This window comes from Scyliorhinus torazame, chromosome 4, assembly GCF_047496885.1.
Source record: "Scyliorhinus torazame isolate Kashiwa2021f chromosome 4, sScyTor2.1, whole genome shotgun sequence".
NCBI lineage: Eukaryota > Metazoa > Chordata > Chondrichthyes > Carcharhiniformes > Scyliorhinidae > Scyliorhinus > Scyliorhinus torazame.
In genome coordinates this window covers 118,919,092-118,945,715 of record NC_092710.1, presented here as the reverse complement: position 1 = coordinate 118,945,715, position 26,624 = coordinate 118,919,092, and the positions used below count along the sequence as shown (strand labels likewise).

Here is a 26,624-nt window from a genome sequence, read left to right as displayed (position 1 = left end):
TTATCATAGAATTTACAGTGCAGAAGGAGGCCATTCGGCCCATCGAGTCTGCACCGGCTCTTGGAAAGAGCACCCTACCCAAGTTCAGCACCTCCACCCTATCCCAGTAACCCCACCCAACACTAAGGGCAATTTTGGACACTAAGGGCAATTTATCATGACCAATCCACCTAACCCGCACATCTTTGGACTGTGGGAGGAAACCGGAGCACCCGGATGAAACCCACGCACACACGGGGAGGATGTGCAGACTCCGCACAGACAGTGACCCAAGCCGGAATCGAACCTAGGACCCTGGAGCTGTGCAGCAATTGTGCTATCCACAATGCTACCGTGCTGCCCGAGATGCACATGTGAGAAGAAGGAGGACCCCGTCTCCCTTGGGTGACTAAACCGCCACGGCCCACATCCCTTCCTTAGCCTCGTCTGATCCCTAACCCTCAAATAATAATAATCTTTATTGTCACAAGTAGGCTTACATTAACACTGCAATGAAGTTCCTGTGAAAAGCCCCTAGTCACCACATTCCAGCGCCTGTTCGGATATACGGAGGGAGAATTCAGTGTCCAAACTACCTAACAGCATGTCAAATTTGAATGGAGTGTCGCTCCCAGCTACACTCTCGCCTACTTTAAAATTCGCTCCTTGTCCAAATACTTGTGTAGAGGGTCGATTACTGCCCACAGTGGATCCTTGGAGCTTGGGTTCTGGCGCAGCGACCAGTGGGTCTGGCCCATCTCGGGGATTGGGGGTTTAATGAAGAGAAGACCCCCTCTCCCTGACCAATTTCCCAGACATCTTCGCCATAAACTCGGTGGCACTCGTACCTTCAATTCCATCCGGTAGCCCGACTGTCCCCCAGTTCTGACGCCTGGATCGGTTCTCCTGGTCATCCAACCTGGCCTTCAAGACTTTGTAGGCCTCCACCAACATTGATACTTCAGCCTCGAAAGAGACAATCCGGTCGCTGTGGTCCGAGCCCGCTCTCACCTCCTCCCGAATCATCACTACCAGTGACTTCAAATCACTGCTCCACATTTTCTATCGCCACGCGAAGGGTATCTACTACCACCTCCTCGGTCCACCTCCTCAGTCGCCTTAGGCAGGCCTTCCCCATCGCCTGTCTATGCTGGAATTCTCCCATGATGAATTCCATTAGCTTCCCTGTGAGCAATTAGGCAGGTGTCCACCATGTTCTCTCACTCCCCCACGACAGTCCTCTGAATCTGGAGCGGGGGCTTTATTCGATTTTTGCCTTGTGTTTTATCCTGCAGGCATCCCACACCAGAAGAGAAAACAACAAACTTCAATTATTTCAGCTTTCTCCTCACCGCCATGCCCATTCATCGGGTAAAAAGGGCCAAAAACTCAAGTCTCCAAGTGGGAGCCACCTTGTGCGCGACCGTTCACTTCATGGCCTCCACCGGAAGTGGGGGAATCTTTTACTTTTTTTTTAAATTTTAGAGTATCCAATTAATTTTTTTGCAATTAAGGGGCAATTTGGCATGGCCAATCCACCTACACTGCACATCTTTTGAATTGTGGGGGCAAAACCCACACAAGCATGGGTAGAATGAGCAAACTTCACACGGACAGTGACCCAGAGTCGGGATCGAACCTGGGACCTCGGCGCCGTGAGGCAGCAGTGCTAAACACTGCGGCACCGTGCTGCTCCCGGGAAATCTTTTTCAAGCAGTGAGTGGCGAGCATCTGGGAGTGTGGTGGAGAGGGGGTCATTTGAGGCTTTCCAAAGGGAATTGGATCATTATCTGAAAAGGAAAGATTTCCAGAGCTATGTGGAAAGGCAGGGAAAATGGCACCTTCATCGGGCCAGCATAGACACAGTGGACTGAATGGCCTTCTAGTTTGTCACCGTTCTATCATTCACCGAGTGTGTAGGCTGCAGGAAGGGAACTGTTCAAAACAAGGAGGGTGTTTCACTAAACATTCTTTGTGAATCTTACCTCTTGAATGTAATGATGCAGCGTACGGTAGAAGCAAAATTTAATCAGCCGTAAACAAAAACCAAACCAGCATCAATTCTGAAACATTCATTCATTCCTGAAACCAGAAGAAGCATCAATTGGAGCATTGCCATGCAGTAATAATATTAAAGATCATGTACCGCTTGTAATAGAACTGAGGGTCTTTCGAATGTTGAATGCAGCAGTTCTGGATTAGACTGCCATTCATTCATTGCAGCCTATGATGAGAGCTGTTCACCATTGCTCCAAAGAAAAGTGTATGCGATTGCTAAGAAGAGTGGAGCCTGTTACCTTACCCTGTCCGAAAGCGTCAACCCAAACAAGGACTATAAAAAGCTGCTTTGCCCCATTCAGGGGTCACTGTGCTGTTCATTGTGCTTTGTATGTATGTATTTATGTATATTTTGATGCCAGATATTAAAAGGAGACTTTGAAGTGGAAGTGAAGCTCTTTGGCAGCTACGCAGCCCAGATGAAAGCCAAGGAACTGATTGAGAATATTGTCGAAAGGAGAAATACAGATGAGTTGAATGGAGCGAAGAGGACTGACCGAAGTAAGTCTTGTTTTTGGACAAAGGTCACATGCTTCTTTTTTGAGTTCAGATGATGTTTTATCCCATTGCAGCAACTTTATTGCAAAGTTTGTATCCAGTATGTTCATTTACTGCTTGGTTGGCTCCACAGTAGGGGAGGGAGTGGGAGTTAGGATTGTGGGGGTTGGGGAACATGCACACTGACATGGGGTGGACAGTGGGATTAGTGTTACATCGACTTACCATTCGGGTGGGTAAGGATTGCCTCACTGATGACCAAACAGAATCACCACATTGATTGAAGGCTGTTGTGGGAAACCCGATCCTGGGTCCAACTCTTGATGCCTGTAACTGTGGATTTCCGAGTCTGTCAGCTTCAAGCCCAGATCTGTGGAGCCCTTCAATCAGATTACAGCCCCTGCCACTCTCTATTACTGTAAGGTAATTATACAAAGGACATTCAGACTAGATGAGCTGCCACGGTGTAAGTTTGTGATATGTGCTTGTTATGTGGAGCCACGTTTATGGCTGTAATTGCTGGTAGTTGCAGCCAGTAGTTGCTGGTGTGCTGGATCTCAGATATAGCGACAACTCATTCTGACATCCCAGGATTGCAACGGGATCTTGATCAATTAGGCCAGTGGGCCGACGAATGGCAGATGGAGTTTAATTTAGATAAATGTGAGGTGATGCATTTTGGCAGATCGAATCAGGCCAGGACCTACTCAGTTAATGGTATGGCGATGGGGAGAGTTATAGAACAAAGAGATCTGGGAGTACAGGTTCATAGCTCCTTGAAGGTGGAGTCGCAGGTGGACAGGGTGGTGAAGAAGGCATTCGACATGCTTGGTTTCATTGGTCAGAACATTGAATACAGGAGTTGGGACGTCTTGTTGAAGTTGTACAAGAAGTGAAGTGGTACGGCCACACTTGGAATACTGTGTGCAGTTCTGGTCACCCTATTATAGAAAGGATATTATTAAACTAGAAAGAGTGCAGAAAAGATTTACTAGGATGTTACCGGGACTTGATGGTTTGAGTTATAAGGAGAGGCTGGATAGACTGGGACTTTTTTCCCTGGAGCGTAGGAGGCTTAGGGGTGATCTTATAGAGGTCTATAAAATAATGAGGGGCATTGATAAGGTAGATAGTCAACATCTTTTCCCAAAGGTAGGGGAGTCTAAAACTAGAGGGCATAGGTTTAAGGTGAGAGGGGAGAGATTCAGAAGGGCCCAGAGGGGCAATTTCTTCACTCCGAGGGTAGTGAGTGTCTGGAATGTGCTGCCAGAGGTAGTAGTAGAGGCGGGTACAATTGTGTCTTTTAAAAAGCATTTAGATAGTTACATGGGTAAGATGGGTATAGAGGGTTATGGGCCAAGTGCGGGCAATTGGGACTAGCTTAATGGTAAAAACTGGGCGGCATGGACTGGTTGGGCCGAAGGGCCTGTTTCCATGCTGTAAACTTCTATGATTCTAAGTGAAAGGAAACTCCAGTCTATTGGAAATCAGCATTAAATGTTTGACTTTTTTCCTCGCTCATCTGCCTAAAGGCAATGCATCGAAACTAGGCAGCAGTGCAAGGAACAGCTCGGACACCAACTCAGCCAAGTGTGGCAGCGTGAATTCGCCCCGACCTGTCATCAACTGGAATTCATTGCGTGAGAACAAGGAGAAATACGAAGCTATGAAGTGGGCCGGTTGGTATTTCCCTTCTGCCTTATTACACAAACATTCAGAAACCCTGGTCACCAGTGAGGGCTGTGGCCGTGTATCCGTATCCCATATTAAAATTGACCAGATAGAATCAGATTTAGCAATAACAACTTTCTCTTTTCTTGCATTAAGGCCTTTCACCAATTAAAAAAAACTTCTACATCGAAGCTGAGACAGTTGTCAATATGACACCAGAAGAAGTTACAGATTGGAGGTAATTCTTTTCTGAAATCTGACTCTCCAAATTCAGAGATACTTATTCGAAAACATTTCTGAGTGCTTTGAGCAACAAGTTTTATTTTAAAAAAATTTAAATTTCTCTTTCCCTGATTTGAGCTGAACTCCGACAAGTTTGGGGAAAAAAAGAAAGAGAAATTTTCAATTTTGTTTTATCTGCCAGTCTGGTCTCCATTCCTGCATGGCGAACACTCAGTGGTGCTTTTGCTAAACTGAAGCTTATATTGCAATATAATTCAAATGGGCCAAAATGCAGTATCTACTGCTTTTTGGATTGGATTGGATTGGATTTGTTTATTGTTAAGTGTACCGAGGTACAGTGAAAAGTATTTTTCTGCGGGCAGCTCAAACAGATCGTTATGTACATGAAAATAAAAGAAAACACAAAGAAAATACATAATAGGGCAACACAAGGTAAATACACAGACACCAGCATCGGGTGAAGCATACAGGAGTGTAGTATTAATCAGGCCAGTCCATAAGAGGGCCGTTTAGAAGTCGGGTAACAGCAGGGAAGAAGCTGCTTTTGAGTCTATTTGTGTGTGTTCTCAGACATTTGTATGTCCTGCCCGAAAGAAGAAGTTGGAAGAGTTTCTTGCAGTCTTTGGCCGAGCAGTTGCCATACCAGGCTGTGATGCAGCCAGATAGGATGCTTTCTATGGTGCATCCGTAAACGTTGGTAAGAGTCTGTGTGAGCATGTCGAATTTCCTTAGTTTCCTGAAGAAGTATAGGCACTGTTGTGCTTTCTTTAAAATATTTCTTTCTTCTCCTTTTTCACATTTTCTTCCAAATTTACCCCCCCCCCCCCCCCGCCCCCCCAAACTAATGTTCGATGTTATCCAGTTCTTGAAAGTGCATGATGAATAATGCCCATGAATTGTAGAACCCCTCTATCCTTCCCCTCAGTTCAAACTTAACCTTCTCAAGAGTCAAGAATTCCAACAGGTTCCCCCGCCACGCCAGGGCACAGGGTGGAGAGGTTGCTCTCCAACCCATCAGGATCCGCCTTCGGGCGATCAACGAGGCGAAGGCTACAACATCTGCCTCTGCACCCGTTTCCAACCCTGGCTGGTCCGACACCCCGAATATTGCCTCCTGGGGGCCCGGGTCCAGTTTTACGTGCACCACTTTAGAAATTACCCGTAAAACCTCCTTCCAGTAATATTCTAGCTTTGGACAGGACCAAAACATATGAACGTGATTAGCGGGGCTCCCCCCGTAACGTTCACACACATCTTCTATTCCTTCAAAGAATCGGCTCATCCTCGCCCTCGTGAGGTGTGCTCTGTCTACCACCTTCAGCTGTATCAGCCCCAACCTCGTGCATGAGGTGGAGGCATTCACTCTCCGGAGCACCTCACACCAGAACCCCTCCTCCATATCCTCTCCCAACTCTTCCTCCCAATTTGCTTTGATCCCTACCAGTGGTGCCTTCTCCTCTTCCAAAATAGCTCTGTAAACCGCTGATTGCCCCCTTCTCTAGTCCCCCTGTCGTCAGCACCTCCAGTAATGTGGATGCTGGCTCCTCTGGGAAGTTCCGTATCTCCTTTCTGGCAAAATCTCGAACCTGCATGTATCTAAACATTTCCCCCTGCTCCAGCCCATACTTCGCTTCCAGCTCCTTCAACCCTGCAAACCGAAACTTAAGAAACAAATCTTTCAGTGTCTTAATCCCCCTCTCCTCCCATTTCCGAAAATTTATTTCCTACCTCCCTGGCTCAAATCTGTGGTTCCCCCGAATCGGCATTTCTCTTGACCCTGCCCCCAACCCGAAGTGTTAGCGAAACTGCCTCCAAATTCTCAATGAAGCTATTATTACCGGACTCTCTGTGTACTTCCCCGGGGCTATTGGGAGCGGCGCTGTTGCTAGCGCTTTCAATCCCGACCCCCTTCACAAACTCTCCTCCATTCTGACCCACTGGGAATCAACCCCTCTGACCCAGCTCCGCACCTTCTCCACATTCGCCGCCCAGTAGTAGTACATCAGGTTTGAAAGACCCAAACCCCCTGCCTGCCTTCCCCTCTGTAGCAGCACCTTTCTAACTCTGGCCACCTTCCCTCCCCATATGAGCGACATAATCCTTCCCTCAATCTCCCTGAAAAAAGCCTTTGGCAGCAAAATCGGCCGGCATTGAAAAATAAACAGAAATCACGGCAACACGTTCATTTTAACCACCTGTACCCGACCCGCCAGTGAAAGAGGGAGACCGTCCCACCTTGCCAGATCAGCTTTCACTCTCCCCGCCAAAGTAGAAATGTTGTACCTGCGGAACCTCCCCCCCCCCCCCCCCCCACTCCTGGACAACCTGCACCCCCAGGTACCTAAAGTGAGTCCCTGCCCTATGGAATGGCAGCCCCCCACCCCTGCCCCCACCCCCGGCCGAGACACCAGAAAATACTCGCTCTTGTCTAGATTTAGTTTGTACCCCGAGAAAGACCCAAACACTCGAAGCAGCTCCAATATTCCCCCTATCGACACACTCAGTTCCAACATGTAAAACAGCAAGTCATCGGCATATAAGGACACCCTATGCTCCCCCCCCCCCCCCCCCCCGCACTATTCCTTTCCATACCCCCGAACATCTCAATGCAATGACCAACGGCTCAATCGCGAGTGCAAACAGCAGGGGGGACATAGGACATCCCTGCCTAGTCCCACGGTGGAGAGAAAAGTATCTCGAGCTGATGTTGTTTGTGCGGACACTCTCCCTCGGCTCCTTATATAGTACCTTTACCCAGTTCACAAATCTTGGTCCAATCCTAAACCACTCCAGAACTGCCATCAAGTACCCCCATTCTACCCAGTCGAACGCCTTCTCAGCGTCCAATGCCACAACCACCTCGGTTTCCTTACCCTCTGCCGGTGCCATAACGACGTTCAATACCCTTCTACTGTTTGAAAAGAGCTGCCTCCCTCTCACGAACCCTGTCTGATCTTCACCTATCACCTTCGGGAGGCACTCCTCCAGCCTACCCGCCAGTACCTTCGTCAATACTTTTGCATCCACATTCAGAAGCGATATGGGCCTGTAAGACCCACACTCTGTTGAATCCTTATCTTTTTTTTAGTAACAGGAAAATCGATGCCTGCTCCAAAGTTTGTGGCAACACTCCCTTCCCTATCGCCTCTTCAAACCATAGGGGTGCCAGCTTATCCTTGAATTTTTTATAATATTCCACCGGAAACCCATCCGGCCCTGCCACCTTCCCCGACTGCATCCTCCCAATCGCATCCTTTATCTCCTGCTCCACTATCGCTCCTTCTAATGTAGCCCTGTCCCCCTCCCCTAGCCTCGGGTACTCCAACCCATCTAGAAATTCCTGCATCTCATGGTCTCCCCCAGGTGGCTCTGACCTGTACAACCTCTCATATAATGCCTCAAAAACCTTGTTAATCAGATCCGGAGCCACCACCAACTTCCCTGCCCTATCCCTCACCTGCACAATTACTGTTGTGCTTTCTTGGTCGTATCGTCGACAGACTTTTGGTGATGTGCAACCCTAGGAATTTGAAGCTGTTAACCTCGGCCCTGTTTATGCTGACAGGGGTGTGTACAGTACTTTGCTTCCTGAAGTCAATGACCAGCTCTTTAATTTTGCTAGCCTTGAAGGATAGATTGTTGCACCACTCCCCTAGGTTCTCTATCTCCCTCCTGTAATCTGACTCGTTGTAATTCAAGATCCGGCCCACTCTGGTCATGTCGTCAGCATTGTGCATCGAGTTGGAACCACTTTCCACTCTCGAGTCCGAACAGATTGCGTTATGCGTGTCAGTCAAGGCCAATGTTACCTCTAAGCTGCATGACCATGCAGCAGCCAGAAAGTTCCCACACAGGGCAAGTATAAGTCAGTCCACTTCCGGTACCTAGGCAGGACCCCACCGTCAGAATGGTGGTACCCAGGGAGGGCTCCACATTCGGGGAGGGGCGGTGGTACCCAGGGAGGCACCAATATTGGGGAGAGGGTACCCAGAGAGCCCATGTTGTCAGAGGGGCATAGAATTATAAAATTGCTATAGTGCACAAGAAGCCATTTTTCCCATTGAGTCTGCACTCTACCTAGACCCATTCCCCCGCCCTATCCCTGTAATCTCATCTAACCCCCACATCTTTGACACTAAGGGGCAATTTAGCATGGCCAATTCATCTAACCTGCACGTTTTTGGACTGTGGGAGGGAGCCCACACGGACTCTGGGAGAACGTACAAACTCCACACAAGACCGGAATTGAACCATGGTTCCTGGCGCTGTGAGCCAGCAGGCCTAACCACTATGCCACTCTTCCCCATGCTGGCCAAGGGAGGTCCCTGCCGCCTGAGGATGGGTGCCCCAGGAGGTCCCCACTGTCGGAGGGGAAGTACCCAGGGAGGTCCCCACTGTCGGAGGGACTGTATCCAGTGAGGTCCCCACTGGCGGATGGGCGGTACCCAGTGAGGACCCCATTGTCAGAGGGTCGGTACCCAGACAGGTCCCTATTGTTGGAGGGGCGGTATCCAGACAGGTCCCCATTGTCGGAGGGGCGGTATCCAGACAGGTCCCCATTGTCGGAGGGGCGGTACCCAGACAGGTCCCCATTGTCGGAGGGGCGGTACCCAGACAGGTCCCCATTGTCGGAGGGGCGGTACCCAGACAGGTCCCCATTGTCGGAGGGGCGGTACCCAGACAGGTCCCCATTGTCGGAGGGGCGGTACCCAGACAGGTCCCCATTGTCGGAGGGGCAGTACCCAGACAGGTCCCCATTGTCGGAGAGGCGGTACCCAGACAGGTCCCCATTGTCGGAGGGGCGGTACCCAGTGAGAATTACATTGTCGGAGGGGCGGTACCCAGTGAGGATCACATTGTCGGAGGGGCGGTACCCACTGAGGATCACATTGTAGGAGGAGCGGTACCCAGTGAGGATCACATTGTCGGAGGGGCGGTACCCAGTGAGGACACATTGTCGGAGGCGGGATACCCAGGGAGGACCTCAGCTAAAATGGAAAATCCTAAGGGGCCCCATCTGCCCCTTCTGGCAGGTTTAAAAGATCCTCTGGCACTATTTTGAAAAAGAGCAAGGAAATACACTCCTGTATTCTGGACAATATTTAGCCATCAAATCAGCATCACTCCATCAAATTATCTGATAATTTATTTAATTGCTGATTATGGGATCTTACTGTATGTAAATTCCATTTCTTGCATTACAACAATGATGACTTTTCCAAAGAAAGTACTTAATTGGCTTTGAAAAAGTTCACATTGTGCGTTGTGAAAGGTGCTATATTAATGCAAATCTTTTCTTGTATATCTGGCCAGTTTCATCCAACTGTGCTCAGTTGATTGAGGTCTCAAAAGCTGCAGGCAAGTAGATTTAACTCCGAGTTGTCTAATTGTTGTGTTTGAGCGGTGGCATTTGCACTCTCGCTGTTATCAGCTGTTGACATGCTGTCCATTTTATGGAATATCACTGACTTCTCACCGACAGCAAAGGAGAATTATTGCTTTTGCCATCTGTGTTTTGGTGACTTTCTTTGCCCTGATTGCTACACAAATGTCAAGTGATTATTCTGGCAGATGTAGTTCTGTTTTATGTTGTCAAATCTAAGTAAAGACCTTCCTCACAGCTGTGTTTGTTGGAAAGCTGCAGCGAGAGTGTTGAAAATTGATTTGGTTTTGAGGAAGGAACTGGGCCTCAATTCTATATTCTGGCTCCGGGTGTAGGTGGACCCTTCACACAAGCAGTTCCAGGTGGATAAGGGTCAGGTGTTCATTGTCTTAAAGCAACACTTTCCATATCTACATTTAAACAGCCCAGTCTCTGAAGAGTCATTTTGAATAGGGAGTTGCCTCATAACCAGATAGGAAGAGCCGATAGCTGTAAAGTTATCAATCTCTTTCAGTCCTTCTCTTGGCAAGAGGGGTGTATTTACTCTGAGCTGTTCTTGTAATCCCACCCCGTGAGAGAGCAGGCCTTATGTTCAGTCCTTCCTTTGACTTGTGCTAATTCTGTTCTGATTGTATTCAATCTACTGCATTTTAACTTAAATTAAAATTGTGTAAAATAATCCCTCTTGTGCTGTTCATTTAAATTGCTTACTACAAATTACAAAAGTTCCACTTTTTGACGTAAAACAATTTCCAATTGACTGGAGTAGACTGTACTTGTGTTGCGTATTTTGCACCGTGTAAAGTTTACATTTTTGTGTTGTGGGGCAGAGTTTCTGCTTAATATTGCTGTTTGTTTTTGGTATAATTCATTACAAAATTGGCATAACCAGTGCAGATGATCAGACTTTTGAGCACACATTGTGTTCAGTACATGTTGCGTTTCAGTGATTCATTACACTTGTTTTTAAAACATCGTGTCAAAAACCAGCCCATACAAAAAACGGCCATACCTGCAGATTGAATTGTTCACCAGGTGAAATTTTGCTAATTGCGTGCATTTATGGTCTCTGAAAGAGGCTCCAAAAATGAAGCTGGTCTTTTTGAGTACAATAGCCCTATTAGCCTTAAGCACAATTTAATATAGAAATTCGGAGCAGGAAGAGGCGATTCGGCCCTTTGAGACAGCTCCGACATTCAGTATGATCATAGCTGATCCTCTGACTCCACGACACTCCCGCACTCTCCCCATAACCATTGATGCCTTTAAAGTCGAGAAATCTTTATCTATTTTCATCTTAAATGTATTCAGTGATACACCTCACCTCGTGTGCGAGGTTGGGGCTAATACAGCTGAAGGTGGTATACTGAGCGCACCTTACAAGAGCGAGGATGAGCCAGCTCTTTGAGAGGGTAGAAGATGTATGTGAACGTTGCAGGGAGGGCCCCGCAAATCACGTTCATATGTTTTGGTCCTGTCCAAAGCTGGAGGATTACTGGAAGGAGGTGTTTAGGGTAATCTCTAAAGTGGTGCACGTGGAACTGGACCCGGGCCCTTGGGAGGCCATATTCGGGATGTCGGACCAACCAGGGTTGGTAACGGGCGCGGAGGCAGATGTTGTAGCCTTTGCCTCGTTGATCACCCAAAGGCGGTTAGGATGGAGATCAACCTCTCCACCCTGTGCCCTGGCGTGGCGGGGGGACCTGCTGGAATTCTTGACGCTTGAAAAGGTCAAATTTGAACTGAGGGGAAGGATGGAGGGGTTCTACAATTGATGGGCGTTATTCATTATGCACTTTCGAGAATTGGATCATATCGAACATTAGGGGGGTTGGGGGCTGGGAGGGTTGGGGGACTCTCTGTTAATAGTGACTATGGGTGATTCCTGATTCCTTTTTGTCATTTGTTTATGTTAACATGCGGGCTAATGTTTGGAGGTTTGGTGGGAGGATGGGATCGTTATTGATATGGGGATTGACATTTCATTCGTTACTGATTATTGTTTATTGCTGGGTGTAAATTTGGGAGAAAATGTGAAAAAGGAGGAGAATAAAAAAAATATATATTCAGTGATTTTTGCCTCCACAGCCTTTTGTGGTATCACATGTTCACCACCCTCTGAGTGTAAAGGTTTCTCATCTCAGTCCTAAATAACATAGAACATACAGTGCAGAAGGAGGCCATTCGGCCCATCGACTCTGCACCGACCCACTTAAGCCCTCACTTCCACCCTATCCCCGTACCTAATAACCCCTCCTAACCCTTTTAGGTCACTAAGGGCAATTTATCATGGCCAATCCACCTAACCTGCACGTCTTTGGACTGTGGGAGGAAACCGGAGCACAGGGAAAAGGTGCAGACTCTGCACAGCCAGTGACCCAGCAGGGAATTGAACCTGGGACCCTGGTGCTGTGAAGCCACAGTGCTATCCACTTGTGCTACCGAGCTGCACAAAGGGACCCCAAATTAAACTTTAAAACTTTATCCTGAGAATGTGATGCCTTGTTTTTGCCCCCCCCCCCTCCCCACCCTACCCTTGCCACCCAAGGAAACAACAATCCCTGTCTCCAGTCCTGTTAGAATTGTACACGTTTCATTCTTCTAAATTTCAGTCAATAAAGGCCCAGTTGACCCAATCTCTCCTCGTGCGACAATCCTTTCATCCCAGGAATCAGTCTGTGTGAACCTTCGCTGCACTCCCTCTATGATAAGGAGACCAAAACCCAGGTGTGATCTCACCAAGGTCCTGTACAGCTGCAATAAGACATCTTGTTTTTGTACTCGAGTCCTCTAGCAATCTTCCTAGCTGCTTGCTGTACCTGCACGTTTTCTTTGTGACTGGTGTACAAGGACACCCAGGTCCCTTTGTATGACAGCATTTCCCAATGTATCACCATTTAAATAACACTCTGCCATTCCATTTCCCTGTCCATAGTGGATAACTTCACACTTATCCACATTTTGTCCACTCACTCAACTTGTCTAAATCGTCTTGAAGCCTCTGTGCAATAACTTCCTCCTCACCAATTACATTCCCACGAAGTTTTATATCATCAGCAAATTTGGAAATATCGCATTTGTTTCCCTAATCCAAATCACTGTGACTAGCTGGAGCCCAAGCATTGATCCCTGTGAACCTCACGAGTCAACCATCTGCAACTTCGAAAAAAGCTTATTCCCTGTTTTCTATCTGCTAACCAATTCTCAATCCATGCCAATATATTACCTAATCCCATGAGCTTTAATCTTTCACACTAACCTCTTATGTGGGACTTCTGAAAATCCAAATACATCATATCCACTAGTTCACCTTAATTATTCTTCTAGTTATGCCCTAAAAGAAAACTCCAGCAGGTCTGTCAAACAATGATTTCCATTTTATCAATCCATGTTGACTTTGTCTAACCTCGTTGATATTTTCTAAGATTCCTGATATCACATCCTTTATATTAGACTCTAGCATTTTCCCTAATACTGATGTTAGACTAACTGTCAGTATTTTCCTTCTTTCGCCTTCATTTTCTTAAATAGCAGGGTTACATTTGCCACCCTCCAGTCTGTTGGGACTGTTCCAGAATCTGGAGAATTTTGGAAGATGACAGCCACTGCCATCCACTATTTCTATGGCCACCAGCATTAGCACTCTGGGATGTAGAATATCAGACCCTGAGGTTTTATTGGCTTTCATTAATTTCTCCAGTACAATTTGTTTTTAATAATACCAATTTTCTTCAATACCTCCTGATCACTAGACCTTTGTTCCCTAGCATTTCTAAAAAGTTATTTGACTTCCTCTGTGAAGACAGACCTAAAATAGTTGTTTCATTGCTCTGCCATTTCCTTGTTCTCCATTATCAATTCTCCTGTTTCGGACTGTAAGGGACCTACTTTCATCTTCATTAATCTTTTTAATTTTATATACATATAGAAGCTTTTACAGTCCGCTTTTATGTTACTTGCGAGTTTACGCATACCCTTTTTTTTTCTCTTTATCAATCTCTTGGTCCTCTTTGCTTTTTCAAGTTAAGAAAAATACCAAGATATTGACTACTATTAATATAACCAGGAAATGGCTCTGTATATTTGTTGAAAGTCAATTAAATTGAAAATCGGGGACTTTCAGGTAGAGGAGAGCTGATGAGAGTTAAAAATGTTTTCCGTTTTAATAAAACTACACCCAAGTTACCACTCATAAATATATGAAGCAGATTGTTTTGAAAAATTACACCTTAAAAATTATGCCATGTGGTGATATGCAAATGAGCTTGAGTGGAAATAGCAGGGGGTGGGGGAAGAAAACATATGCAAATTTTCCTTAAAAATGGCGGTGTCAGGTTCTGACTGAAAAAACCGGCATGTTTTTCCCCAGAATGAGAGGCACGCTAGCACTGTTGCTTCACAACGCCAGGGTGATTCCTGACTTGGTCACTGTCTGTGCACGTTCCCCCCGTATCTGTATGTGTTTCCTCCGGGTGCTCCGGTTTCCTCCCACAAACCCCAAAAGATGTGCTTGTTAGGTGAATTGGACATTCTGAATTCTCCCACTGTGTACCCGAAAAGGCGCCGGAGTGTGGCGACTAGGGGCTTTTCACAGAAACTTCATTGCAGTGTTAATGTAAGCCAACTTGCGACACTAATAAAGATTATTATTATAGATTATTAGAAATATAGCCAGGTTTTCACTCCAGGTCTTCTGACTTTTGCAAAGAAAACAGGGTGCGTGTTTTGTGCCTTCATTCTCACTAGGTAAGACCTGATAGAGCCGGCAAGCCCCAAATCAAAGTTAAACCTTCCCCAGCCCCCCAGACAGACATCAGGACCCCTGGGAGACAAGACGACACCCCCATCCCCCCCACCCCTCCAACAGACGCACATCACATCCATTTTCCCCAATTGTCCTTTCAAAATATGTTATACCCTGCAATGTTTAATTCCAAGTCCTGATTTTTCTGTAGCCTTGTCTCAGTAATCACTACTATGTCTGGTTCCTCCCAATGTATGATTGTCTCCAGTTCCATGCTTTATTATGGACTCTGCATTGCTGTATGTACATTTTAATTTATTTTTAAAAACATTTTGTCCTTTATGCTTAACCATCTTTTTAGGCTTTAGATATGGCAATATCATTCAAAATCAGGATGTGATGTGACCTGGGAGGGAAGGGGGCTTGTAGTTGGTGGGGTTCTTGGAACTGAAAATACAGTGAAAGGAAGATTGGCATAAGTTACCTGCAATTCTGAAAATTTGAATGGCCTCAGATGGATGTTCCGAAAATATTAGTGCAAGTGCTAACACATTTATTAGTGCCCCAACCGTTCGTTAGCTTGAGGGGAAAGGTGAATTGTAAAGGTTATAATACAGATAAAGAATGAATCTACCTTTTGTTTCCTGCCTATGAAAAACCAGCGCCAGATTGGCTGTATTGAGTGATGGTGTTTTACTGAAGCAATAATATTGACTTGCTAACCTATTTTCTTTTTGTGTGCCATGAAAATCCCAGAGCAGTGATTCCAACATTATTGGCCAAGCTCCAGTGAAAACACATTCAATTCCCACTCGTACCTCTCTCACGAAAGGTCACTGCAATGGATATCCCACAATGAATCACTACTCCCCCCCCCGACCCAACATCTCCTCCCGACCCAACATCTGTTTTTGGATGAGTCTCTATTCCTTTATTGCTATTTGTTCTCTCCTTTTCACTTGCCTATTTTTTTATTCCTGCACTCCCCTTTCACTGAACCCTGTGGCTTGACTGTCAGTTGGCAGAACCCAATGCAGGTTATAAATCGCAGTACGGTGAAGTTCCTACCTCTAGGTCTTCCCACCATTGGAGCACGGTCCACGGTCACATGGTTTCACAAGCTCTGTTCAAGAGAATGTTTTTGACTGGGTTGAATGCCTGATTAGCAGTGGAAAGTAGAGCCTAGCAGTATTGGTATGGAGGGAGGGCAGTATTGAGTGACATCCAGCAGCAATCCTTTGTGGACACCCTACTGGTTAAATGTTGGTAAAGGTATTTACAATTTGAAACTTGCTGATGACACTTAAGTTCTCATGGTGAAGTGTCTATTTAACTAGTCGATACCCTCAAAACATTTGCAGTCAAATTAGCATCTTTATTGCAACAGTACTTTAAATACTTGACGTCAAATTATTTCTCCATCAAAGGCTTCTGGAGAATCAAAACTCCTCACTATGGAAAAAGCTACACAAAACTCCATTTGTAAAAAAAGCCAAGGAATATAACACACGCTGTCAAGAATTTAGCCTTGTGACTTGTTTGTAGTCATAGAATATGAAAGTCTAATTGGGAACAGCATTCTCCTGAGCTGAAAAAGCAGGTTTACATTTAATGGGCTCAATATTTTTCAAAGAATAAACACTTCATAACACTCAGATTTTCAGGAAATAATTTTAGCATCTATCTTTCTAAAAACATAGCTTTCTAATTACAAATCTTGTTCCATGAAAATCTCCCAATTGGATATAACTGCTCTTTCCTTCAGTCTCTGAGTCATGGTTTTGCCCATTGGAGTAGGGTGGTGTAGACCTTCTTGAGGGTATAGACAGTTATCAGCTTCATTTCTAGAATCAACACTAATGTATTCTTTTAATTCATCTGGCAACTTTTCCAAAATATTTTCATTCAAATCTTTATTTTTAGGTCAAAGAATAGCTTTTGATTAATAGGTTGTATCAAATAATTGTCCCTGCATTTTGCCGCAGTTCTGTTGTCTGATCCACCTGTCCCATGCTATTCCTCAGGGAAACCATCTCTCTGGCCCAAGTAACTTTGAGCTCCCTTTTGTTTTTGTTATCCATCACTAACTATTAGTAGGTGCAGGTGTATCATGTGTTCTGGTCCCCGCACATCCCAACTATCTAATAATAATCGCTTATTGTCACAAGTAGGTTTCAATGAAGTTACTGTGAAAAGCCGCATTCCGGCGCCGGTACGGGAATTGACCGGTACGGGAATTGAACCTGCACTGCTGGCATTATTCTGCATTACAAGCCAGCTGTTTAGCCCACTGTGCTAAACCAGCCCCTAGCCTGCATCAAGCACTGCCCACCAAATAAATCCTCCAACAGACCAGCCCCTTAAAGTGATCAATCAAAACATTCCAGACGGACAAAAATGGAGTAGTATTATAAAGATTATGGACCACATTCAAAGTATCTAGGTTAAGGGAAAGGACTGAGCATCAGTGTGGATATGTGGATAACATGGTTTCCTTCGTATTTGGAAACCCTGTCAATACATGATGAGTGGAGTCAGCAGGGGGCAACCATTGGCAACAAATAGATGGGTTGTGACCTAAAGGTGATCTATTTAAAATACATTTCAAATATCCATTAAACATCCAAGGATCAAAAATGATAACGGCAAAGTAAAAATAAATGGGAAATAAAAGAATCAACAGGAAGGGTCCTTCCAGTATTATACGCAGAAATATCCAGAGAATACAAATAAAACATATATTCAAATTCAGGGACTGGTTCTCTGCAAATAAAAGGGATATGTTTGAGCCTTCTGATTTTTTTAATTACCCAAGAGATTGGGGAGCCTATTGTTGCTTTCCCCATGGTAACACCTCGACCAATCAGCATTCACTTGCCAATCAGTAGCTCTTTCTCCTGTAGAATAAATTGTTGTGATTGTTTGAAATTTGGCATTCTTGCAATTGTCCTGATGAGAGCAGGATGAAAAACGTCAGCAGCATTCAAGCTCTGTATTTTAAATAGATCACCTTCAGGAAACAACCCATCAATTGGTTGCCAACGCTTGCCCCCTGCTGACTCCACTCATCATGTATTGACAGGGTTTCCAAATACAAAGGAAACCATGTTACCCACATATCCGCACTGTGCCATTGTCGACAGTCAACTATCTTTCCGTCACCATTACAGCTTTTATAAACAGCAACTTTTTAACAGTCGGCCAGTCACATTGAGAAATCAGTAAAGATTTGGAAAATAATGATTTGGAAGATTCCGGGATTTGGGGTTCTACATCTTTAATCTAGATTAATCAAATCTACTTTCATAATGCTTTAGTTTTTGTAAGATGAAGGAAGAACTAAATATAAGACGCCTTCGGGCTGTTGCAATTTCAGACAACTTTGTTATACTGGAAAGTTCCCATCCCACCCCAGCATGGGTCTGCGAATTAATGTGTGTTCAGGATGAATATGTATTTTAACAGCAAATTTGGTGAAGCGTTTTGAGCGCGACCTGCCATTTGAGCAGTGAGCCCTGCGGTGAGAATCCCCTTGATTGAACTTCCTTGAAAGAATCATACACGGAGAGTTGCAGGGATACCACCAATGCATGTTCCCCTGTATTTGATACATCATACATGGAGAGTTGCAGGGATGCCACCAATGCATGTTCCCCTTATTGTATTTGATACATCATACACGGAGAGTTGCAGAGATACCACCAATGCATGTTCCCCTTATTGTGTTTAATACAATGTGTTACCTAATCTAGTCGACTGCACCTTTTAGTATCGCCCATTCTAGTTTATTGAAGATTCTTTTTGTGGAGGATTTCCATGAGGTTGGCCTGATGTGTCTTTTAGCTGACGGCTGGAAGCTCTCTGGTGTTTGAGACCTTACCATGTTCGCAGAACTGCTGCATTTCATATCCCATCTATTCACTTGTGTTGAAACTGTCCAATGGGAGGTTATATCAAAATGCAACTGTGTTCTTGGTTTCTGCTTGATATTCCTCCCTTCAGCTGAACTGATGGTGAGGTACTGAGTGGAACCGGGATTTTCCAGTTAAGGCAGAGGAGAGTTTCATTTTGGCAATGCCCCCTTGCAGGCGGTTTAAAAACAAGAGAAAGCCTGGGAGCAGGTTGCCTATTCCTGTAGCCCCAGGATCTGAATGGGGAGGGTGGAAAGCGATGCATTATTTCATAGTTTTTTGTAAAGTTATGATATTTCTTAAAATGTTCATCTCAAACTCTCTGAACTGATGCGATTGTTTTAATAGAAAGTTAAACAACAATATAATATGTGAAGATATGATTGAAAGCAAAAAGCGGCACATTCCTAATCCAGTGCGCACATTTATGGAAGCTTTTCAACATTATCCAGAGATCATGGCAAATATTAAGAGAGTTGGGTTCCAGCGTCCAACACCTATCCAGGTATAGAAACTTCGTATATTCAACAGCTTTCCTGTATACTGACCATTCTTTGAAAGCAAGTGAGACTTAATATTGTCATGTGTGGATTGTGTTCATGCTTCAGTCTCAAGCGTGGCCAGTAATTCTACTGGGAATTGACATAATTGGAATAGCACAGACTGGAACTGGGAAAACCCTGGCGTATCTCTTACCTGGGTTCATCCACCTGGACCTGCAACCAATGTAAGTTACTTGTTTCTCTTGCTTTCTGACATTAAAATTCCATCTCCTTTCTCTCCTTTGTCTGTCCCATTATTAACCTTTTGTGTCCTCCACTTTCAGCCAGGCCTGAGAGAGCCACACCTCATCCGATACAAACCAACTGAGTACAGGAGCAGTGCACTGTGTGGTGAGGCAAACTCTGCTGCTTTTTGCCATGCTTGTCTCCCCCAGCCTGCTGAAAACTGGCAAAAAAAAAAACAAGCCAATGGCAATTGTATTGGCACTACCACTTGGTCAGCACATTCCAGTCCCTGGCAATATCAAGAAACCCAAGTCAAGAGTAGAGCAGGACAGTACCAGGCTCAGGAAGAGTAAGGTGAGAAGAGAGGAATGAAAAAGCAGTGGTTTACTCGACACCAAGCATGGATTGTAGGAGAGAATAAGGGAGGAAGTGAGTTCAACAACAAGAGTTGCTGGGAGAGGTGAAGAGTAAGAAATCTTCATTTGAACATCATGAGGATAGAGTATTTAAGGTTGTCTATTTACTACTTCAAAAGAATGAAAAGAATGTTCTGGAAAGTTGTGTGCATTAGTTGCTAGGTCAGGAACATGAGGACATCAATTTCAGATCAGCATCTCATCAGCCACATAATTAGGGGAGCAATTAGAAGTCTTTTTAATGCCAGTAGATATTGGGCTATTGAGACAGTGGAAGATACAGAGTCCTTCATGCAAATAAGCTAAATATTTGAAAAGGGAGGCTGGAAACTATGGTGGAATGGGACTGAGGAGAGCTCGTTCAAAGAGAGACCACAGGGGCAACATGGAATGGGACTGTGGGGCATGGAGATAAATATAATCTTTTAGACCTGGCATGAGTATGAGGGGTTCAATATGCCTCCTGCTTTGCTGTAAAATTCAGTAGTTCACTGATTATTTGAGTAACAATAAAATTGAGTCAAAAGTTCAACAGAGAATTAAAGAGATGAACATTTGTGTGTTTTTGACAGTTTTCAGTCAGACTGCCAGATTAACCCTGGGCTTCGCATAAACTGCAGCGTTAGTGCCTTTGCTTAAAGTATTTCTTTGCATTAATTGCTTGGCTTTAGCATACACCATAAACATGTGACTTGAACAAGTGTAACCCTGTTGCAAAAACTATTATCAATGCCACAAAATGAAGTCTCTTCCCTAGACTGCCTGAAACAGTGAAACTGATTACCTAGCCTGAACTCTGGGCAGTCATTCCCGTGCACTGAAAGCACCTGAGATGTCATTCAGTAATGCAATTCGCTTCTGTGTTGTAGTTCTCATCTAATCTTTGTTCCTTTAAAATTAATCATTTGAAGTGGAAACACGTTTAGCTCCTCAGATTGTCAGTTTTGCAGCAGGAACTGAAACCAACACACAGCATGTGATGTGAAACCAGTACAATCGCAAAAGTACTTGTGAAAAAATGAAACTATTGCAAATAGTTCCGTAGACTATTTTGTTTAAATGTTCAAGTAAACGTTCAAATTGTATGTACAGAACAAATGGAAACAGTTTCACATCATTTACAGCTCTCAGCCGTGCCTCTATGCCTAGTTCCTCAAGAGATTACTGGTTTAGTAATCATTTAATTGGTGAGATTATCTCACTGAAATCATTAATCGGTGAGATTACAGCACGAATAAGGGTAATTATAGGCTTCAGGATAACAGGATCCTGAAATAAGCAGAAGTGTTACAGATTGGAGCCAAACGGAGGGAACTGTGATGTGAAGCACTTTGGAAGGACTAATATGAAACGTCAATATTCTATAAATGTCACTATTCTGAAACGTGTAGATGAGCAAAACGACCTTGGCGTGCCTATGCACAACTCCTTAAAAGAGGTCAGGCAAGTTGATAAGGTGTTTAAAAAGTATATGGGTTATTTTATAAAGAGAGGAATAAAATATAAAAACAGAAATTGTGCTGGAACTTTATGAATCATCAGTTGAGCTTCAGGGCAGCATGGTAGCACAGGGGTTAGCACTGTTGCTTCACAGCTCCCGGGTCTCGGGTTCGATTCCTGTCTTGGGTCACTGTCTGTGAGGAGTCTGCACGTTCTCCCCGTGTCTGCGTGGGTTTCCTCCGGGCGCTCCGGTTTCCTCCCACAAGTCCCAAGAGATGTGCTGTTAGGTGGATTGGACTTTCTGAATTCTCCCTCGTGTGTACCTGAACAGGCGCCGGAGTGTGGTGACTGGGGGATTTTCACAGTAACTTCAGTGCAGTGTTAATGTAAGCCTACTTGTGACAATAAAGATTATTTTTTAAAATTAGATGGAGTATTATGGATAGTTCAGGCACCTCCCTTCCAAAGAGATGTAAAGGCATTAGATGGGGTATGGAGGAGGTTAAGAAATGACTGAATTGAAATTTTCAAGATGCTGAAAGAGAAAATTGATTTTTAATGACCAATGATCATAAATTCAAAATCATTGACAAATTACTTAAGAGGGAAGATGAGGAGAATTTTCTTTCACTGTTGTTGGCTTTAGGAATGTTTTTTCTGAATATGTGGTGGAAGCTGATTATTTTTTTAAAGAGTACGTTGGGCAGGTACTTGAGGATGAAGAATTTAGGGATGTGGATGAAGCATGATTGTTCTTTTGCTGCTGGTTTATATGAATGTAATCATTAACCTGCGAAGCTACTGCCCCCTGACTGTTCCATAGCTCCTTATTCACTTGTTATGCTGTGATTGCACTTAATAGTCACTCACTGTTGGCACTGCCAAGGCCTGTACTGATAGATAAGTAGTCTTTTTGGGGCGCTTTCACTCTTTAGTAAATCAGGTATACTCTAAATGATACCATATACTTGACATTATTCACCGTGTTCATATGAATATGTTAATATGAATACTCCAAGGCAAGGCCTCAGGCTTGTGAATAATTGTAATTGTTTTGAGAGTTGTTCAAGCTGATCGAGGCTATTATTCAATCCTATTGGATTATGTCATGCCTGTTCTCCATAACAGCTTTGTTTCTATTTAGGCTGCGAGAGAAGAGTGATGGTCCGGGGATGTTGGTCCTCACTCCAACTAGAGAGCTCGCTCTACAGATACAAGAAGAATGCAACAAGTACAGTTATAAAGGAATTAAAAGGTACTGATAATTGTGCTATAAGTTAAGCTAACAGAGAAAACTGCTTTCACGTGTCCTGTTGCATCTTTGTACCCATGACCGCCAGACTTTTGCATACAAGCCTTTCCATAACTTTCCTGATCTAGCAGTCTCCTGATCCAGCAGTCACCGAGTTTACAGGATATTTAGCGGAGGAGGAAGGACAATCTGGCTGGCCAGTGGATCTTGCCTGCTAATTTATCAGATGTTAGACTTTGGAACATCCAATAATATCAAATCAGCAGCACTAACATCCCTACAAAATGAATATTAAATGGTGTGGTTTGCTTTGTACACACACCTTGCTGTTCCTCAGACCTACAGCATTAGAAGCAGCCATGGCGGGATGGAATTTGCCTAACTGAACCACAGGCGTAGCATGGGTGCCATCTCTCGGGCACTGGAAAATGTGGTATCAAAATGTTGTAACAAAATCTGGCGAGAAATATTTCTCGGGGCCTCTGATTCCAGGATCTCTTTCGTGGTTTCTAGGGACTCCGTCTTCAACCCCACTCGATAGAATGGTGCTGTTGACGTCTTTGTAGCTCAAAGTGTCCAACAGCCTTGTCCATTGGTGTCAGTGCAGGTAACTGATTCCAGCAGCAAAGTCTGCCACATAAAAATGTAATAAAAACAGAAAATGTTACCAAGCAGCATCTGTCTAAACAGAAAACAGCTAACATTTCAGTTTGCCGGCCTTACCTAATAATTACTGTTTTTTTATTTGTTCATGGGATGTGGGCGTCGGAGGCTGGGCCAGCATTTATTGTCATCTCTAATTGCCCTTGAAGGGGCAGTTAAGAGTCAACCACATTGCTGTGGCTGGAGTCATAAGTAGGTCAGACCAGCTAAGGAGGGCAGATTTCCTTCCCTGAAGGGCATTAGTGAACCAGATGGGTTTTTACGACAATCGACAAGGGTTTCATGACTTGTAATTCCAGATTTTTATTGAGTTCAAATTTCACCATCTGCAGTGTCGGGATTTGAACCTGGATCCCAAAGCATTACTCTGGGTCTCTGGTTTACTAGTCCAGGGCCAATAACACTATACCACTGCCTCCCTGTTCTAGAGCCAGATGCTACCAGACTTGGAAATTTAGAATCCCTACAGTGCAGAAAAAGGCTATTCGGCCCCTCAAATCTACACTGGCCCTTGAAAGAGCAGCCTACTTAAGCCTTTAAAAAAATATATTTTTATTCTCCATTTTCTTCAAAATTTACACCCCACCAACAAACAGTAAACGGCAATCCCTTTATTAACAACAACGATCCCATCCTCCCACCAACCCCCAAATCAGCGGCCCGCATGACAATATACGCATCAAATAAAACAAAACCTCCCAAGAAGAAAAAAGGAATCCGGAATCGCCTATGGTCACCATTGACATATAGTCCACCCCCCAACCCCTCTGCCCCCCCCTAATATTCAAAGCCATCCAATCCCCGAAAGTGTACTGTGAATGACACCCATGAATTGTAGACCCCCCCCCGCCCCCAACACACACAGATTCCTCCCCTCCACTTCCTCTTGTAAACGCCTCACCCCAGCCTCGGTTCCTTCTCCCAACTTTTCACCCCAGCTAAACTCACCAAAACCTGTTCTACCAGGCGCCAATGGCCGCAGCCCCTCCCCCACCTCACTCCTGTTCCCTGGCCGGCTTAAACTGGCCAGCGTGGAGACCCCCGCCCGGGTTTCCTTCCCCCTTGCCCAGTCCCAGGCAAACAAAGAAATCCCCTTTAACGCAACCCCAGCATACACACCCAAGCCCCAAATAACCATCATTACAAATGAAAGTCCCACTCTTCCCTTGTCCAAATATACAGCATCGACTTATTTAGTACATAACACCAACACGCTGTGAAAAAAATAAAGTTACATGAGGCTACATCGGTACAAGACCAGCTCTCGGTCCCATTCCACCATTCTGCCACAGTCCTTCTGCCTTCGCAAACCCCTCCGCCGCTTCCGCCGTCCCAAAATAAAAGTCCTTGAATTTGTACGTCACCCTCAACTTAGCTGGATACACTATGCCTCACTGCACCTTGCTGTTGTACAGTGCCTTCTCCACCCGGCTGAAGGCCGCTCGCCAATTCCACCTTAAAGTCCTGGTATATGCGTATACCAGCTCCACGACCCACTTCTGCTTTGCCCAGCACAGGGCCTTCTCCTTCACGCTGTACCTACGGAAACAAACAGTCACTACTCTTGGCGGCTCATTCGCCTTTAGTACAGGCCTGCACAACCTGTGAGCCCGATCCAGTTCGTATCGAGAGGGATCGTTTCCCCTCCCCCAATAGCTCCGCCAATATCGTGGCAAAATACCCCCTCGGCCTCGGGCCTTCCACCCCTTCGGACAGACCCACAATCTTCAGATTCTGCCGCCTGGATCTGTTTTCCAGGTCTTCCATTTTGGCTCGCAGACCCTTGTTGGTCTCTTATCACCCTCCGCAGCTCCTTCGCTATCGAGGTGAGTTAATCACTGTGCTGCGATAATGCCTCTTCCACTTCCTTCAGTGTCTCACCTTGCTCTTGCACCTCCGCCGCTGTGCTCGATACTGCTGCCCTCACCGGGTCAATCGCCTCTCCACCAGCACTTTCAATACCGCCCCCATCTCCTTCTTCATCGCTTCCATGTGCTTTGTGAACTGTTTTTCAAGTTCCACGGCCATCACCTTCGTCATTTCTTCTGCCGTGTGCAATGCGGCCTCCCCTGGTGCCCCAGCTTCTTCTTTCCTTACAGTTCCTGCGCTGACTTTTCCACTCACCGGCGGACATTAATTTTTCACGGCCGTTATTTTCCCAAACTTGGACATTTCCCCTCACTGTGCCTTCCTACAACATTTTCAGCCTCCGTTGCCCCCGGGACCGGATGTTAAAACCCTGAAAATACTGTAACTGAGCGGGAACCCTCCAACGTACAGCTGCCTCCCGCCCAATGTCACTGGAAGCCCCAGCCTACTTAAGCTTAAGCCCACGCCTCCACCCTATCCCAGTAACCCCACCTAACTTTTTTGGACACTAAGGGGCAATTTAGTGTGGCCAATCCACCTAACCTGCACATCTTTGGACTGTGGGAGGATCTGGAGTACCCGGAGGAAACCTACGCAGACACTGGGAGACAGTCATCCAAGGCCGGAATTGAACCCGGGTCCCTGGCGCTGTGAGGCAGCAGTGCTAACCACTGTGCCACCGTGCTGCCCTTGCTAAATATTTTCCAGCATTTTCTCTCTTTTCAGATTTTCACTGTTCAGCATTTTCCTTTTACTTTAGATAACTGTACCTTCAGTTTCTGCCCAATTTTGGAACCTTACACCACCTCTGGGAGGGTGGACAGTGACCACTTTCAGACTACACCTCCCAACTGATTTGCAGGCAGCAGAGGACAGTGACCTGGGGTGGACTGGACTTGCACATGATCAGGAAATGTTTCAGATTGAAAACTGTCCATTACCACAGATCTTCCACTCCAATGATGCATTTCCCATGTCACTAAAGTTTAAATGGAAAGTCAGGAAAATCCGGGTGGGAATTCAGACTCCAGATCAGGACAGTCCCAGTTGAAATTCAGGCTCCAGATTCATTCATCTGAACAGGGGGGTTTATTTTTTTTGCACCCTTGTATAAGGCAGCACGGTAGCATTGTGGATAGCACAATTGCTTCACAGCTCCAGGGTCCCAGGTTCGATTCCGGCTTGGGTCACTGTCTGTGCGGAGTCTGCACATCCTCCCCGTGTGTGCGTGGGTTTCCTCCGGGTGCTCCGGTTTCCTCCCACAGTCCAAAGATGTGCAGGTTAGGTGGATTGGCCATGATAAATTGCCCTTAGTGTCCAAAATTGCCCTTAGTGTTGGGTGGGGTTACTGGGTTATGGGGATAGAATGGAGGTGTTGACCTTGGGTAGGGTGCTCTTTCCAAGAGCCGGTGCAGACTCGATGGGCCGAATGGCCTCCTTCTGCACTGTAAATTCTATTCTATGATAACCTATGTTTGAACACATTTCAGTATTCGCATGCTCTCAATTATTCTGTGTTTAATTGTCAAATGTTTAATTTTGCAGCATTTGTATTTATGGAGGTGGAAGCCGTAAAGATCAGATCAACGTTGTTACAAAAGGAGTGGACATAGTTATTGCAACTCCTGGACGGCTGAATGATCTTCAAATGAACAATTATATCAATCTGAAGAGTATCACTTATTTGGTGAGTGAACAGAGGAAGTGAAGCAGAACCTAACCCCGTGTCTTCTATTTTCCACAAGGAGCTTTCATTTGACATGGGTCCT

General features: G+C 45.2%; 1 protein-coding gene across 1 annotated transcript in view; it reads left to right on the top strand.

Moving 5' to 3' along the window:
- Nucleotides 1-26,624, top strand: part of ddx43 (DEAD (Asp-Glu-Ala-Asp) box polypeptide 43) — a 76,036-nt gene that overhangs the window by 22,567 nt on the left and 26,845 nt on the right. Inside the window, exons 3-9 of the mRNA XM_072498562.1 lie at nucleotides 2,400-2,538; nucleotides 4,068-4,214; nucleotides 4,363-4,444; nucleotides 18,836-18,992; nucleotides 19,096-19,214; nucleotides 22,216-22,326; nucleotides 26,401-26,542. Of these exons, the coding sequence (XP_072354663.1) occupies nucleotides 2,400-2,538; nucleotides 4,068-4,214; nucleotides 4,363-4,444; nucleotides 18,836-18,992; nucleotides 19,096-19,214; nucleotides 22,216-22,326; nucleotides 26,401-26,542 (897 nt within the window). The remainder of the gene's footprint in view (nucleotides 1-2,399; nucleotides 2,539-4,067; nucleotides 4,215-4,362; nucleotides 4,445-18,835; nucleotides 18,993-19,095; nucleotides 19,215-22,215; nucleotides 22,327-26,400; nucleotides 26,543-26,624) is intronic.